Raw genomic sequence first — 16606 nt, 5'->3', positions numbered from 1 at the left:
TGGCTGCTGCCTCCCTCTTGGGCCACCTCAGAACGTGCCGCTCTAGGCGCCTGGGTTCGCGCCGAGGGAGCAGCAAGCGGGGCGCTGATTGGCTCCTGGCGGCTCGACCAATGGGAGGCGGCGTTGCTTAGTGGCGGCGGTGGCAGAGGCGGCTGGAAGGGGAGCCGGCGCTTCAGTGGCAGGAGCCGGGGCCGCGCGCTTCCGGAAGACGTGGCGGCTGCTGCTGAGGCGGCCTTGCCTGGTTCCTCCCTCAGAGAAGCCTCGCCCCGAGCGCCACAACGCCGCCGCCGCCACCATGATTTCCCTCACGGATACTCAGAGTGGGTGACTGTGGGCCGAAGGGAGGAAGGAGGGAAGGAAGGGAGGGACGCTGGGGCTGGGTCTCGTAGACTTCCGTCCACTTCCGCAGATGCATTTAGCCACTTCTTTCTTTCTTTCAGCCTCAGAGGCGCTTCGGGGTCTCTCCAGGTGCTGATTCTGCAGACCGACACGGCTATGTCTTTGTCTCAGCCTCTGCCCCACGAATAGACAGAGGAAGCAGGCTTCCAGAGGCACCTGAGGAAGCAGAGCCTATCTCTCCGCAAGCGCACGCTGCCTCCCCTGAGGCTGAGAGAGGCGCCCAGGCAGTTTCATTTGCGGAGCTGGGAGCCACACTCAGTTCATCCAAAGACGTAGCCGTGATCGTCTGGGGAATTGGTTTAGCACCTTTGGGGGTATATGAGAGAAAGAAGTTGGTAGCTTGAGCTTTCATAGACTTAAGCCTATTTTCTCAGAGGCTTGTAGGCTCAGGTCTACAGAAGCTACTAACTTCTCTCTTTCACTTAGTTTCAAAGCTGCTGCAAGATCCCTCTGTATATACAGTTTATTGGATCATCCAATGATGCCTAGAGATCCTGTGGCACCTTTGAGACTAACCGAAAGAAAGAAGTTGGCAGCAGGAGGCTTTCGTAGACTTAGGTCTGCTTCCTCAGATGCATTTGGACTGAATGCATCTGAGAGGAAGCAGACTAAAGTCTATGAAAGTCTCCTGCTGCCAACTTCTTTCAGTTACGATTCAAATATGCCACAAGATCTCTCTACATACGGACTCTGCATTGCAGTTACAGAGTTATAACATACTTATAGATCCATAATTACCTCAGTTTCCCTAACACTACTTCTCTTGATCATGGTCAGTGAGTGAGGTTGGGATGATCAGAAGCAGGACTCATTCACAATGGCTTGTCTCAGCCTGGCTCTCCAGCAGGAGGGGACTGGAAACATCCTCCTCCTGAATCCTGATCACCAGCAAAAGAGAGCTTGTACCAAAAGGGTGGTACATCAGAACATGTGTTGGTAGCAATGTAGAGAGAGATCTTGTGGCACCTCTGATACGTAACTGAAAGAAAAGTTGGCAGCATGAGCTTTTGCAGACTTCAGTCTACTTCCTGAGATGCATCCAAGGAAGTGTGCCTATAGAAGCTACATGTTGTCAGCTCCTAGACTTACGGTCCAAAACACACTGCAGGGATACTCCATCTTGAGACTGCTTTAACTGTCCTGACTCGGTGCTAGGGAATCCTGGGAGCTGCAGTTTATTGTGGCACCAGAGCTCTCCTCCTGGCCTTTCATCTGCCTCTGGGTTTGGGCATGGTAGACCTGTGCCAGCCTCTTCTTCCCTCGAGATCAGGGTGGTGGTTGTTGGGATGGAGGGAGGGCTTTGCCCTGCAAATTGTCTTGGCTTCTCATGAGAGTTCAGGCTTGATCCATTCAAGGACTCATTTGTTTGTCTTTTTGGCTGTCCATGGTATCCTCTCCAGCACCACATCTCAAATGAGTTGATTTTCTTCTTCTCAGCTTTCTTCATTGTCCAGCTCTCACATCTATACATGGTGATGAGGAATACAATGGCTTGAACGATTCTAACTTTAGTGCTCAGTTGTATATCTTTACTCTTTAGGATCCGGTCTAGTTCTTTCGTATCTGCCCTTTCCGTTCCTAGTCTTCTTCTGGTTTATTGGAAATGTGTGTAGTGAGTTTATTTTAACACTATCTGAACCCATCATCATGGGGGTGTCCTACATTCATCTGTTCTCCCCAGCTGTGGGCTAGTTTCCAAGGCCAAACTGGTCTTGCCTTCTCATTTCCATGTCTTTGTCCACAAATGACCATAATTAAAACTTGAGTTGCTACTTCACTTCCATTCCCAAAGGATTTTGAATTTGAATTGACATTCTCACATACCTATGGTGCATATATATAGATAGATAGATAGATAGATATGTCCCTGGTTTCCACTACACTAAATGCATCTGAGGAAGTAGACTGAAGTCTATGAAAGCTCATGCTGCCAACTTCTTTCTTTCAGGTAGTCTCAAAGGTGTTGCAAAATCTCTCTACATAATTACTCTTATTCTTATACTCATGTTTCTTTACTGATGGGAGTTGCAGTCCAAAGTTATCAAGACACTTCTGTGGGATACTTATGCTTCGCATCCCATGTTTTGTAGATACACTTGCCTCCAGTTTGGGGATTCCGGGTGGTTTTTACAGCACTTTAAAACAAACATAGAAGAGCCATTAAACTCATAAGATGAAAACCAGTTAAAAACAGAATCCATTAAAAAGAAACAACCAAATAAAAGCACATTATGCAAGGCCTGTTCCCTGTAAAAAAAAATAAAAGTAACTTCCCCAAGGTCTGGCAGAATTAAAATAAAAGGTTTCATTTAATTAATTGTGGAAAGATAGTAAGGAGGGTGCCTGCCCAGCCTCTCTGGGAAGGGAGTTCCAGAGCCTGGGAGCAGCTACTAGGGTTCATTTACATTATTGAAATAAAGCAGTTTGACACCACTTGAACTGCCATGGCTCCATTCTACAGAATCCTCGCATGTGTCGTTTGGTGAGGTACCAGCAGAGAAGGCTAAAGCTCTTGTAAAACTTCAAATGCCAGGGTTTCATAGGATGGAGCTATAGCACTTAAAGTGGTGTTAAACTGTATTATGTTTACAGGGTGGTAGATGCATCCAGAGATGGTGATCAAATGTACCTGTAAAGATGGTCAGATAGACAGCAGGGCCTCCCCAGAAGTTCTCAAAGCACAGGCAGGTTTGTACAGAAGAATACAGTCCTTCAAATAACCTGGGGATGAGCTATATTTATATACAGTAGTATTACTATCATTAGTGTTTTTGTTATTGTGAAGTATTGGCTATATTGCTTAATATATTGAAGTAATAGTTGCAGTGATATGTAATAAAATCTGAAAAGGCCCTTTCCTCATCTTTCACAAGATTTGCTATGCAGCAAATAGGATCATCAGAATTGCCAAGTGTATAATCTTTTCCAGAGAGTAAAGTAGTTGAGCTACCAGGGAGAATGGCCTGTTACAGACTGCCAAAATAAAGCTGCTTCGGGTCTCTTTGGAGGTATGCAGTTTAAATGATGCATGCACCCTAAGAATCCGGAAGCTGCACCAAAGCTGCACTCCAGTGCTTAGGAATGGAGTGTGGCTTTGGTGCAACCTCCGGACTCTTAGGACCCATGCATCATTTAAATAGCATACCTCCAAAGAGACCCGAAGCAGCTTTATTTTGGCAGTCTGTAACAAGCCAATATAAATTTAAACTGAACAAAAGAAGCATGTGTGCATATCTATCAAAGGTGTATGACATCCCTTGGAGAGTTCAGTGAGTTACATTTGAAGCAACAGGTTTTAAACAGATTTTAGGGAAGGCCAGAGGGAATGAATGAGGCAGCAGAGAGTGGAAGGAGAAGGGCAGAGTTGGCTGATTGTGGTCAAATGGCAAATTCATTTACAGCAGGAGTTGGTAGTAACTTGTGGGCCTCTGGAAGTTAATTGGACTGGAGCTCTCATCATTTTTCATCATTAAAATGATGGCCACCGTAAGAGTGATTGGAGTTGCAGTTCAAAGACATCAAAACACTACTGCAGGATTCATATCCATGGGATCCCTTATTTTGTAGATACACTTTTTAATTTGATTTAATTTTATTAATCTGAACTGAGGGCCAAAACACACTGCAGAAATAATCCAGTCTGAGATTCTTTAACTGCCTTGGCTCAATGCTAAGGAATTCTGGGAACTGCCATTTTGTGAGACATTTAGCCTTCTCTGAGAGAGCTCTGGTGCCACAGCAAACTACAGTTCCCAGAATTTCCTAGCACTGAGCATAGGACTGGATTATGTTTGCAAGTGTGTTTTGGCTTCCAGTTAGAGGCTAAGATGACTTCATTTCCCCAAAATTTTCACCCTGAGATGTTCCCAATTTGTAGGAGAATGGCAAGGGTGCATCTCAATATACTTTAACCTGTGAAAAAGCTCTGTTGAATTTATTCAATTATTATACACACACACACACAAATATGTATATGATTATTTAATTATATACACACACACACTCAATATTTATACAATTAAAATATTATATATTTGTGTGTGTAATATTTATATAATTTATTTGCTGTATTTCTGAGTAAAGATGCCTAGAATTAGCCTTTGAGGATAAGTGGTTTCAAGCAAAAAATCTTACCTTTGTAGTGTTTGTGTGAAATCATGTCTGTATTGTCAGTTGAACAAACTGCTACTGTGTCGGTTTGTTCTTAACTCTAAAGTAAATTTGTGCCATTATTATTCATAATACACTGCTGAAAACAGTTACACAATCGATACGGAGAAAAGAATTGTAATATATTTGATATACTTAAAGTAGCAAGTTTATCAAATGTGATTGTTAAACTGGCCTTTCTTTGTGTACACAAATTGGCTAAGATGTTGTTTATATGCTGTTTATTAGGACATAACCCTCACATGGTGGTATAAAATATACGATTGGGTTGGATTCAGAGTTAATCATCCTTAGTGTGATCCCATTTATTTTAATGGGTCTGCTCTGTTTATGATTGTTTGAATCTAACTCATGTAAAATGCCAACCAACTATAGCAGTTACAAATCATAACCTGTTCATAATGTCTATAACTAACTTAAAATAATATTGAACAATTTATCTCTTGAAGTAATTCAACATATCATCCCATCAACTAACCTCTCTTCAGTGCTTCAGTAGAGGACCCTGGACTCTTGCCATTTGTGATGATCTCCTTAGCAACTCATTCTTGAAGGCTTCAAAGAAACCTTGACAAGAATTGGGGTATTGGAGACAGATTAGTTAATTTAATCAAAAACCTGCGTACTCCCTCCCCTCCCCCCCCCCCCCCCAAAAAAAAAGAAATAACTAGAGTACTGTTTTTCGGTGTAGTCATTTTATTAGTTCCTTCAAACAGTACTCTCTCTATCTTAGGTGTGATTCTTGAGTGCTTGCCAAAGGGAACCAGTTTTGAATCCATGTTTGTTTAATGTTTGTTTAATGTTAGTTGGACTCTTCCCCCTCCCAACCTTTATAAGTGCGTACAGTTCAAATTATGTCTGCAGCTGAAATACCTTGAAATTCAGAATCATAACCATTTACACCAACAGCATTGTTTCAAGCTGCATTTATTGTTCCCCTGAATTACAATGCTGTAGGGTGTGGTTTTTTTGTTTTTGTTTTTTTGCTTGCTTGTTTTTTGGTTTTTCCCCCGTAGCATTAGACGTACACATTTTGTCTGATTTCATGGCATCTGAAGCAAAGTTCCTTCTTTCAGAAACAGACACTAAGCGTGACTTGATCTGAAGGCACTTCTTCTTGCATAAGTGTTCCATGATTTTTTAAAACAAATGGTCAGACAGAGCGTGACCTTTCCCAGAGTCATTGCCCAAATCAGTCTAGTCTGTGCCAGTTTATCAAGAGAGAGTTATTTTTCAATGTTATGTTGCTGCAACTCAACAGAATGCCAAACTCAGAGGATCTTGTGTCATCTCAAAGTAGCCTCAGTGTAGACATTTTGAATTTCAGATTTACTCGCTTGGAGTTCTCTAAACTCACTTACACGTGCGGATGTTTGCTAGGGCTCATTTTTCTAGTTATTAATAAAGCAAGGAATTAATAATAAGAACTAGGTTTTCTTTCCAGTTTCATTGTACTGTTGTTTAGATGGGTTTTGAATTTGCTGTCTAGAATATTTGCACTGAATGACTGTTTTAAAAATAACATCTTTGGCTGAAAATAAAATACCATTTCTTTTAAACACATTCTGGTGAAACAGATGCTTCAGGGTTTTTTTTCAGTAAGAACTATTCCTGTTTTGCTATGAACAAGCACCCTTACTTGATAATAAATTTCTCAAATGTTTATTTTTACTTGTTGCTGTTTTTCCAAAAGGGTGACAACATTTTTTTTCCAGACAAAAAAGCTGTTTGCAACAAGTCTCTTCAATTAATGGTCTGCATTTAGCCAGTTTTATGTTTCTATCAAATTAGTTTCTTCAGAAATCATGTGAGTAGGTAGACACTCAAGAAATCATGACATCTCTAAATCAAGGGTGGGGAAACTAGCAAAATCTAAACAGTGTGTAAAACCCAGTGTTACTGTTGCTAATAGGCATTCAGCCCACTTTTCAAATCATGTTTTCTAACAGTATCAAATGTTTAGCAGTGCTTTCTTTAATTTTTAACAATACCTTGAGGGAAAATAAAAGGGATCTCAGTCATTAAATTGCATAGCTCCTTACAAATTGAATTATGAATTTGGTTGGCTCTTTCTTGATGTCAGCCCTATAAATGATTGTTATTATTATTAACCTTTATTTATAAAGCGCTGTAAATTGCTAGGATCTTGGTTATAAATTGGGGGATAATCTTAATTATGTTAAAGTAGTGATGCGGGGGGGGGGGGTTTACAAAGAAAGGTGAAATAACATCTAAGCTGTAAACCTGACTGCTGATCTGCATTAGTGGATCTGGAACAAGAGTGTGGATTAGATAGACCCATTATTAGTTTCAGTAAAGCAAGTCGTAGTGTTGCAGTCACTGTGTCATACAGTTTACCCAAAAGAAGACAAATACCTTATGTAACTAACCAGTGAGTGCTGTGAGTTTGTTGTAATTATGTTTTTGTATGTTGGCTTATTTTTGTATAGGCTTGTTGGGTCTGCATTATTGCTAACACTTTCCTTTTTTTTCACATTGCAGAAATTGGAATGGGACTGACAGGTTTTGGAGTATTTTTCCTTTTCTTTGGGATGATCCTATTTTTTGACAAAGCCCTTTTGGCTATCGGAAACGTAAGTGATTTTACATGAGTAGTGTTTAGAAGAAGTATATAGTGTGAATATGTTTCATTTTAAATGTGTAGTGGTGTTGGATGGAAGATAGGAAAACAATCCTATCTATGAGGGAAAAACATACATTTAAGTTGTTACTTAGTCTCACAGTAGTTACACAGTAGTTACACTAAAGTCCAAAACACACTGTAAAAATAATATAGTTTGAGACCGCTTTAACTGCCATGGTTCAGTGCTAGGGAATCCTGAGAGTTGTAGTTTATTGTGGCGCCAGAACTCTCTGATAGAAAAGCTAAATGTCTGACAAAACTACAGTTCCCAGAATTCCCTAGCATTGAGCCAGAGCCGTTAAAGCAGTCTTAGACTGGATTATTTCTGCAGGGTGTTTTGGACCTTAGTCCAGGTCTCATCATAGAACCATAGGACCAGCTGGACTGTCGAAATTCATATTTAGATAACCAATCAGACCTTGATAGATACATCTCAAAAACTCTTAGGGTTACCTATGTCTGCCTTAAGAAATCTTCTCACTCCCTTGCCCACTTGCTCTTATTACTGAAATGTCCTGATTTTTCCCCCCAACACTGCCATCTTGAACATCCTGGTGATCTCATACTCTTTGATTCAGCTGTACCCATTCTCCCTTAATGTCTCTGGACTGAGCTGCAGCTCCCAGCATTCTTCACTTTGGCTTTGTTGCCTGGGGATGCTGGGATTTGCAGACTTCTAGAGCGCCACAAGAGTTCCATCCCTCTTTTGAGCATTTACAGTTAAATATGGTCCAGGAAAGTCTGATTTTGTACTGTGAACATTGTAGAACACTGCAGAAATAATCCAGTTTGAGACCACTTTAAACTGCCCTGGCTCAATTCTAGAGAATTCCGGGAAGTGTAGTTTTGTGATATTTAGCCTTCTCTGTCAGAGAGCTGTGGTGCCACAATAAACTACAGTTCCCAGGATTCCCTGGTACTGAGCCAGGGCAATTAAAGTGGTCTTAAACTGGATTATTTCTGTATTGTGCTTTGAACCATAAATGTGTCAAAAATGCACTTAGGTTTTCATATGTTTTAATGATAGGTGCACTTAATGTTTAATGGACCTGCAAATGTATTGAGTACATTTTTCTAAATTGCATGGTTTATTTTTTTGCCTTTTTCAGGTTTTATTTGTGGCTGGCCTCGCTTTTGTGATTGGCTTGGAAAGGACATTCAGATTTTTCTTCCAGAAGCACAAAATGAAAGCCACAGGCTTCTTTCTGGGTGGTGTACTTATAGTTCTAATTGGTTGGCCCTTAATAGGAATGGTCCTTGAAATTTACGGCTTCTTTCTCTTATTCAGGTAAAGTTTTTTCACTGGTCTCTCTCCTCCTATTCTTCTTTTTTCTTTCTTTCTTTCTTTCTTTCTTTCTTTCTTTCTTTTTTTTTTTTTTTTTTTTTTGAGAAGTAATACTTGTTTCTAATGCAAGATGCTTTCAGTTCACTTACAGTGCTGTACATAAAGGGTTTGTGCATTTAGCCTGATAGCCTCAGATATTTCTTTCCTTACACAGAATGGCATGATTGTTTAAATAGTGGAGATGATGCACATCGTAAATCGCAGAGGAAAGGAAGAGAGAGAGAGAGAAGAAATAAAAGAACAAAAAAATGGGGGAGGGGACCAGACAGAGAGGTAGGAATGGGAAGTGTCCTTTAAGCAATCAGTTCAACCAATTAACCATGGTTGGGATCCAGAAGTGAGTGCAACTCTTTGTGTTCCATGTCTTCTACCAAATTATCTTTTTAGTCTTCAAAGTAATAACTTCATATACTGTAGTTATGAAGTGGTGAACAAATGTGTGTGAACCATCCCCTCAGTTAATAAGAATTCCAACAGAAGGTGACTGGAATAAAAACCGTTGCATGACTCCCTCTCTTAATCCTTGTTAGTAAAAGAAAGCTTACCTTAGACTTCAACAAATCTTGCTTCTTAACTTGGTTAACTGGCTACAGTAACATAGTTTTACTCAGCTCCACCAGCTCTTGGTACTAAGTCACTATTCGTCCCTAATTCCCCTTGGCTTATGTGATGTATTGAAATATGAAACAGCCTTTAATTAATTTATGGTAAAAGAAGAATTTAAATCTGAACAGCAAGTTATTCTGCATGTTCCTATGGAATTTTCAGATTGCAGAACCAATTTTGGCATCTTCGGCAGAACCAGTTTTACTTGAAATTGTAATCAAATTGTCATTTGCTCATTTTTCCTTGTGTTTAGCCAGAGGTTCTGCGAAGTGTAGCTGCTCAATTATTTTTGGCATACAAGTCCCAGCATTCCTCATTGTTAGCCAAGCTAGCTATGATTGATGGGAGTTTCAGTCCAAATGCACTTTGCTCACTTCTGTCCTAAGTATGTGAAAATTTGATTCAAATATTTTTATAAAAGATTTTTTCATCAAGGGGGTATCTCATGAAAGTTGCATTTGGATCCTTCCATATTACTGCTGTTCTCTGAGCCTTGCTGCTCTCTGGATGGTATCTGAGAAGTCACAGCCATCTCTGGCTTCTTGGCACATAGACACTTGCAAAATAAGATGTATACAGCCTACTTCTCTTCTAAAAACCAACTTTCAATTTTTCATGAGAGATTTGTAAAATTTGAATTCATCTGAAAAGTGTAGCTATTTAGATGGTTTCTTTGCTCATTCTGAAAGTGCAGGGAGAGATTATACCTTATAAGGCAGAAATATGCCTTATGAGATAAAGATAAATTGGTTGGTACCAAAGATTAAAAATGTTAGTAGTAATGCTGTTGTTTATATATCAAATTGAGAAAATTCTTTTAACAAGTGACTTGTTTGTTTGTTTAAAGGGGCTTTTTTCCTGTTGTGGTTGGTTTTATTAGAAGAATTCCTGTTCTTGGATATCTCTTGAATTTACCTGGTATAAGTTCAGTAAGTATTAAACTCTTTCACATAAACATCGTATTCTTTGGGGGTGGGGTTATGCTTATATTTCTTGGGTTATAGAGTTGAGCAGTAGTGTCTTTAAGTCCCTGCATTTTTAGTTCTGTTTGCAGTTTCAGGTAGGAGGAAAAATGCAATGCAGATGAACTGGTATACTCCATTAAAAATATTTAGCTACTTCTTTATATGCCATTATGCTTTCCAAACATCTTAAGTGGAAGACTTAATAATACTGTTTTCTCAGCGTTTGAGATACCAAACCAGGTAAAGATTTTGATTGCCTTGAATAGATGTTGCCAAGATCCTAACTTACAAGGATCTTTGAGATTTAGTGTGTTAGGTTATTATGATATAGAGGCACCAGATATAATAATATTTTTCTACTCTGTTTTGTATATAGTTCAGTAATTGAACTTGAATTTGCATTGTCTGCGTACAATTATCCAGATACCTTTTTGTTACTTTTGTTGTTGTGTGCCTTCAAATCATTTCTGACTTATGGCGACTTAACAGAGACCCTGCCATGGGGTTTTCTTGGCAAGTTTCTTTAGAGGGAGTTAGCCAACTGGTTATTTAATGGCAATAGGTTTTAGACTTATCTTGGAGAGTCCTAGAGTTTCCTAGAGCTTTGCTTAGTAAAATGATCACTAGCAGCAGACAAGCTTTTCTATAAGAAAGATTGCTCACCATAAAACCTTTCCTCATGGAATGCTGGCCCAGAAAAAACTGGGATGCATTCAGGAGTACACTGTGTTCAATAGGAGGATGGAAACCACCTCAGATGCAATCCAGAACAGTCTCTTGAGACGAATCATATGCAGGTGTGCAGGAGTTATTTTGTAGACAAAGTAGAGAAAAGGTTCTGTGATGTTAGACTGTTTGAGACTCAGTGGACTGTTCTGAAGGATGCCAAGGATTGTGGGTTGCCCATATTTGATATAAAGCGTATGCTTTTCTAATGGCCCATGCATGTAAACAAACATATGGTATTCTCCTTGTGGGTGTTGCCGTATTTGTTTGTGGCTGTGGTGGCTGGTTTATTTGCATTGTGCATGCTTCAGTATATGCAAAATCATAAGCATAAATGGCTGTATCCAAATGATGGGCAGCTCAGTTGTATTATAAATTGATAGGGCTAAATGTTGGATGTGTGGGATTGCACCGTAATATCTGAGTTTTGTTGCCCCAGTGCCCCAGGTCATAGTCAGTTCCAGCCTAGTCATACAATGCCCTGGCTCTGCATAGTAGTGTTTCCAGGCCACAGCTTTGTGCATTTAGCTTGTGTGGTACTGTAGTCACTGTACTATTCCCCAACACCTATTTGCCAGTGCAGCTATTTGTAGGTTTGAGAGAAAAGCCTAGTTAAAATAGATGAATTTTGTTTCCTTTTAAGCATTCTTGTCTAAGTCCCATTATAATCTGGCTTGACATCTTGTTAATCACTGATGTGTACCAATATCAGTTATAAATTGGTCTTTTTTGGAGTTAATTGTTGATGTTTTCTTCAAAGCCTGCGTAGGCTCAAGAGACAATCCCTGTAATGGTTAGTTGAAAATATCATCTTCAGTCTACTAATGCATGAATGGCTAACTTTTTGTTTTGATTTGGCTTTTTGTTATTTTTCCTTTGGATTATTGAGCTAATAGTGTTTATACTTGCATTTTTCTGGTTTATTTTGTCATTCTGTTGCATCTCCATGTTGCTCTTTGTCAGCATAAAAACATGCCATGCCTAAACACAGTTGCAGTGCAAATTGCATTACTTCTATATTAAACCACATGAGACCTTGGTGAGTTCTCTTTAAATACAGTCACATTCTGCCACCAACTTAAAAGTATAGCAGTACCTGTGTATTGTAGAAGTAGCATGTAAATGAAAATTAGTTTGGATCTGAAAATTACAGTATTTTTTTCTCTCTCTTCCCCCTTCCCTACCCCGACTTCTCCCTTTTTGTCCCCTGGCAGCTTGTAGATAAAGCTGGAGAAAGTAACAACATGGTATAATGACAAGTGTGCCGAAGACTGCTTCTAAACTGATATTATTTATAAGGTTTTCTTGAAGAAAAGATCAGCACAAAGATTATGTTGTATACAAAGGCAAAGTTTGTAACAGTCCTGACGTAAGTTTTTAATTTACACCATAGTCTACAAAATACATCTTTAGTAAAGAAAAATGGAGCACATGTGCATCCAAGACTTGCAGCACCAGGAATTCTGTGAACTAAAGTGAAGAAAAAGTCATGGGAAAACCTGTGGCATTAAATGATTCAAGACTTAACCTTATGGAGTATGGGCTAAATACAGCAATCCCCTCATGGAACTAACAGTGCCTGTAACTTTACCTCCTGCTTTAAAAGGGGTGGTAGAGCAAATGGAGGTCAGTTTTCAAAGCCCTGACCCCACCTGCCAAACATGGTATTTCCTCTCCTCTCTTGGAAGAAAGTAAATCTCCCACGTTTTTTTCTATAGAAAGCAAGAGGCTCTCTTAAGCGTGATGCACATAACATTTAAGATGGTTTTTCATCTTTAACTGTGTTTGCGCTAGCAAAGGATTTCACTACACAGTTCTGATGTATAAATCTCTGTAAATATATGGCTGAAATAAAACTTTATAGGAAAACATTTAAAGCCAAATGTAAATTCTGATAAGGTGTGTCCTTACCTTTGGAATATGCAAAAATGGCTTTTTCTTTTTTAAAAACTAAACTTCAGTCTTAACTTCTGGTTTTGATACCTCTTTTGTTTGGCAGGGACTGTGGGAATCAATGTTACACTCCTTTTTGGCTGGCTCTCTTGATCCATGTTACATGTATGCATCGTAAACAGGATGTAGCCCTTTCTCATTTGAATAAATTTTGTGTACATCATTTTTAACTCCTGAAATGACTTGCAGCACTCCAAGGTGCTCACATGTTTATGAAATGTGGCCTGCCTACTAGCCAAACCTTTGAGAAGGAACTTCAATACTGAATATAGTTGCTGCTAAGTATGTCCGCAACTGCCATAATGTCACTGTAGCATGTAACACCATGTTTTATGTACTGGCCATGTGCCTAGTATACCATGTAGACATTGGGATTTGGTCATTGAATTTAAGCATTCAATTCTGGTATTAGGATAGCATGTTACAAAGTTAATTTATTGTGTAAATAACTTAACCTAGCAAGGAGGAAAAATAAATCAGCTGTATACTGGAAAGTCTTGGAAGACTGTATTTTAATAAGCTTGATCAAGTGCCACATCGAAAAGACACATTTTTTTAATTCATGTGGCTTAATTTGTTCTTTCTGATTTTCAAGAAATGCATATTTCAGCAAATTTCAGAATTTCAGAGCCACTTTGAGCATTCCACTCTAACAGCAAGAGAGGGAGTATAAGAGCCCTGAGTAGTACTAAAACTGATGGTTCCTTTCCCCCCTTACCACTGTTACCTGAAGATGCAGAGGTGTGGGAAGAACGGTGGTTCAACTATGCTTCCTCTTCTACTGCTTTTGTAGAACATCTGAAGTGGATCTTGAATGCATATCTAGTTTGCCCTGGTCTTTGTGAAAGATGCATGTGAATATAAGGTTTGCATATTCACTTGGTTCCAGCTGCATAATTTAAGCCCCTGTCAAAACAGCTAGAAGAGCAGGCATCATCTAAGTCACTGTGAGCATTTTTTGTTTATGCATTCTGATTTCTGAACAGTAATATGAAGCATTCATGTCTGCAGATGTCTAACAAAAGGAGCCATATTTTTAAAATCTAGTAATTACTTAAATACTTTTAATTTTTTGAAGCTTTGAAAATCACTATTGAATTTATGCCTTAGGTTGCTAAAACAACAAATGTATGAGCATCTCCATTTCTTGCAAACATTAAAACAGCTGTTTAGCAGTACATCAGTCCTTTTCTGAAGCGGTCTGAAATTGGTTGTCCACAGTCCTGAAGCCATGTGTGTTCCTCACCTTTTTCTCACTGTGACACACATTGCCCATAAGACTTTCAAAACAAAGGTTCCAGGGCTCTGTCTGCAATCTTTTTTTAAAAATCCAAGTTGAATGGAGCGTGGTCATAAAATAAACATTGGGCACTTTTATAAGCAACACGAAGGTTTAACTAAGCAGGAGTGCTTTTGTCGGCTTACAGTTTGGAGCAAGAGCAATGTATACATCATTCCTAGACCTTTAAGGGATACCTCTTCAGATATGCTGTATCCTCAAAAATCTACTTAGACGGAGCATGGTAGCAGGATGAAGACTGATTCTTCATATTCTCCTTGTGGTGAGAGGAACCAAAGAGAAAACTGTTCCCAATCACTCCTGTGAATGATCATATGGGGAAGCATTTTCTGAATGCACCCTTAGGTTGATCACATTCATATGACATTCTCATGTGTCTATGGTTTACTTAAATGTATGTGTGTGTGTGGGGGGGGGGACTTTGTCATTAAATAGTAATGGTGGTAGCAGTATTGGTCTCCTAAAAAATAAAGCAAAGACAATTTGCTCTTTAAAACAGTCTGATTTGGTAATGATCCTACAATTTGTTGATGAGGAGAACCTCCTTAATTTTTAAGTAACTCTGGGTTGTTGGGGGATTTCTTATTTACAGACATGAGCAAAAGTGACAGTACAAAATACAAACCTTGAGTAGAGTCTTTGTTTTGTGTTCTTCCTGCCTATCTGATTAGAAAAAAAATTAAGAGAATTTGTATGCTCAGAAATTGTTGGAAGAATTTGAATGGTACCTCATTCTGTCACTGACCTTTGATGAAATGGAAAATTCTGCACAATTGTGGTCAGAGTATTCACAGTGTTTGTATTAGGATCAGTGGAATGACATTTTCCAAAGTTTTGACTTGTAATTGGTGGCAGAGAGTGACAGACAATGAACAGTGCATAATATCTGCAACGTCCAAGGTAATATACCAGGAGAACATAACTTACGAAGATTGTGGGACTGCCTTTCAGCCTCTGGGAGTTTCTGCAGGCTGCCCTTCCCCCAATATTAGATTGGACTCTTTTTTTTTAATATAGAAATATTTGGCGTGGGGCTCTGGAGGGGGTCTGCAAATTGTAAAATTGGCATTGGGGTGCTGTCTTTGGCCTTTGGGTGAAATACCTTGGCTGATGCAAAGTTAAATTTTTACAGATTTGGTATTACAGTAATCAGAATTACTCCTCTAGTTTCATCAGCTGTCCAGTGCATTTTTACACTGAATGTGGATTTTTCTTCCAGAGTTACTTGCATAGGAGGGGGCTGCATGTATTGAAAAATTCTGCAAAAACTTTTTTCCTGTAACAAAATATTTTCCCCATTTAATTATAATTCTTTATTGCTGCTTTAAAGATCACACAGTGATCATATCCTGGGGGAAAAAGAATACTGTAAATACACTTGTCATACATACCTTGAATAAATGGGTACTTTTTCTATTAATTAGTGATGGTGTGGTTTTTTATTAGTTTCCCACTGCAAATACTCTGTAAAATTTTTGCATTCCTAAATAAGAGAACAGTACCTTTTCTGCTTCCATCCACTCCTTCCTCCCCTTCTTTCTTTCATATGAAAGGGCACTGAAAGCCATCTTTATAGTAAGAAACTAATAGCCTAAGCAGTCCTTTCTCTGTTCATATACCTACATATAAGAATGTTTCTATATCGGCTCAATAGTGGATCATCATAGTGTTTGCTTGTGATTCAGAATGATATTGTGCATTTTGATTCACTTCTATACCTGCAGGAAGGACCACTATAACCTGAAGTTCACACGCTTCTAGTTTAAACTGAACATTACCTTAAACTGGAATAGCAGCAGGTACAGCTTTCCCCCCTTATCTGAAAAGTGAGTGCTTGGACCTTGACTCAAGATCCAGGTTCTTGATGAGTTTTCCATCTCTTATGTAACCTCTTATAATTGCTCATTAGGGTCAACTTCCTTATTTTTTAAAAAATATTGACAGATCTAAATCAGGGGATTCATATCTTCAAACCCGCCAAGGCACCAAGTGGATAGAACTACATTTTCTTATGTTCTTTATTTTATTTATTTATTTATTTATAGCATTTATACCCTGCTCTTCAGCCAAAAGGCTATCAGAGCGTCCCTTCAGCCCTGCACAATCCTTACTACTACTGTTTCTCACCAGCTACCAAGGGAGAAGAAAACTGGAGGAACCAAGCAGAGATTTATCACATCTGAACACTAAAACAGCCCTCTGCAGATGTTAGACTATAACTTCCATTGTGGTAAAATTCAAAGACATAATCATATTGGTCAGTATAATCAGTATGCAAAGGAATCTTGCAGCACCTTTGAGACTAACTGAAGGACAGAAGTTGGTAGCATGGACTTTCATAGACTTGAGCATACACTAGCTAACAGCCTCATGACCAGTTCATCTCTTAGCAGCTCATCACATCTTTTGGGTTCCCACACTACATCCCAATATACATCCACTTGGTTATCTACTTATCTTGGTTTTAGGCAACATCACTGCCTTATCCTCCAAAGACC

General features: G+C 39.1%; 1 protein-coding gene across 2 annotated transcripts in view; it reads left to right on the top strand.

The window, feature by feature from the left end:
* Positions 1–106: 106 nt before the first annotated feature.
* GOLT1B (golgi transport 1B) overlaps positions 107–16606 on the top strand; it is an 18051-nt gene continuing 1551 nt past the window's right edge. Inside the window, exons 1-5 of one of the 2 annotated variants that reach the window (XR_006104113.1) lie at positions 107–320; positions 7072–7163; positions 8323–8501; positions 10012–10093; positions 12070–12224. Coding sequence is in view for 1 of the 2 variants with exons in the window: in XM_042468974.1 (XP_042324908.1) it covers positions 296–320; positions 7072–7163; positions 8323–8501; positions 10012–10093; positions 12070–12108 (417 nt within the window). In the remaining variant the exon portion in view is untranslated. Of the gene's footprint in view, positions 321–7071; positions 7164–8322; positions 8502–10011; positions 10094–12069; positions 15525–16606 lie in introns of those variants that run through there. The other variant, XM_042468974.1, reaches the window with a different exon arrangement.

The sequence above is a fragment of the Sceloporus undulatus genome, chromosome 5 (assembly GCF_019175285.1).
Source record: "Sceloporus undulatus isolate JIND9_A2432 ecotype Alabama chromosome 5, SceUnd_v1.1, whole genome shotgun sequence".
In the NCBI taxonomy this organism is placed as follows: domain Eukaryota; kingdom Metazoa; phylum Chordata; class Lepidosauria; order Squamata; family Phrynosomatidae; genus Sceloporus; species Sceloporus undulatus.
Note: the sequence above shows the minus strand (reverse complement) of the source record. Positions and strands in the feature narration are given on the sequence as shown.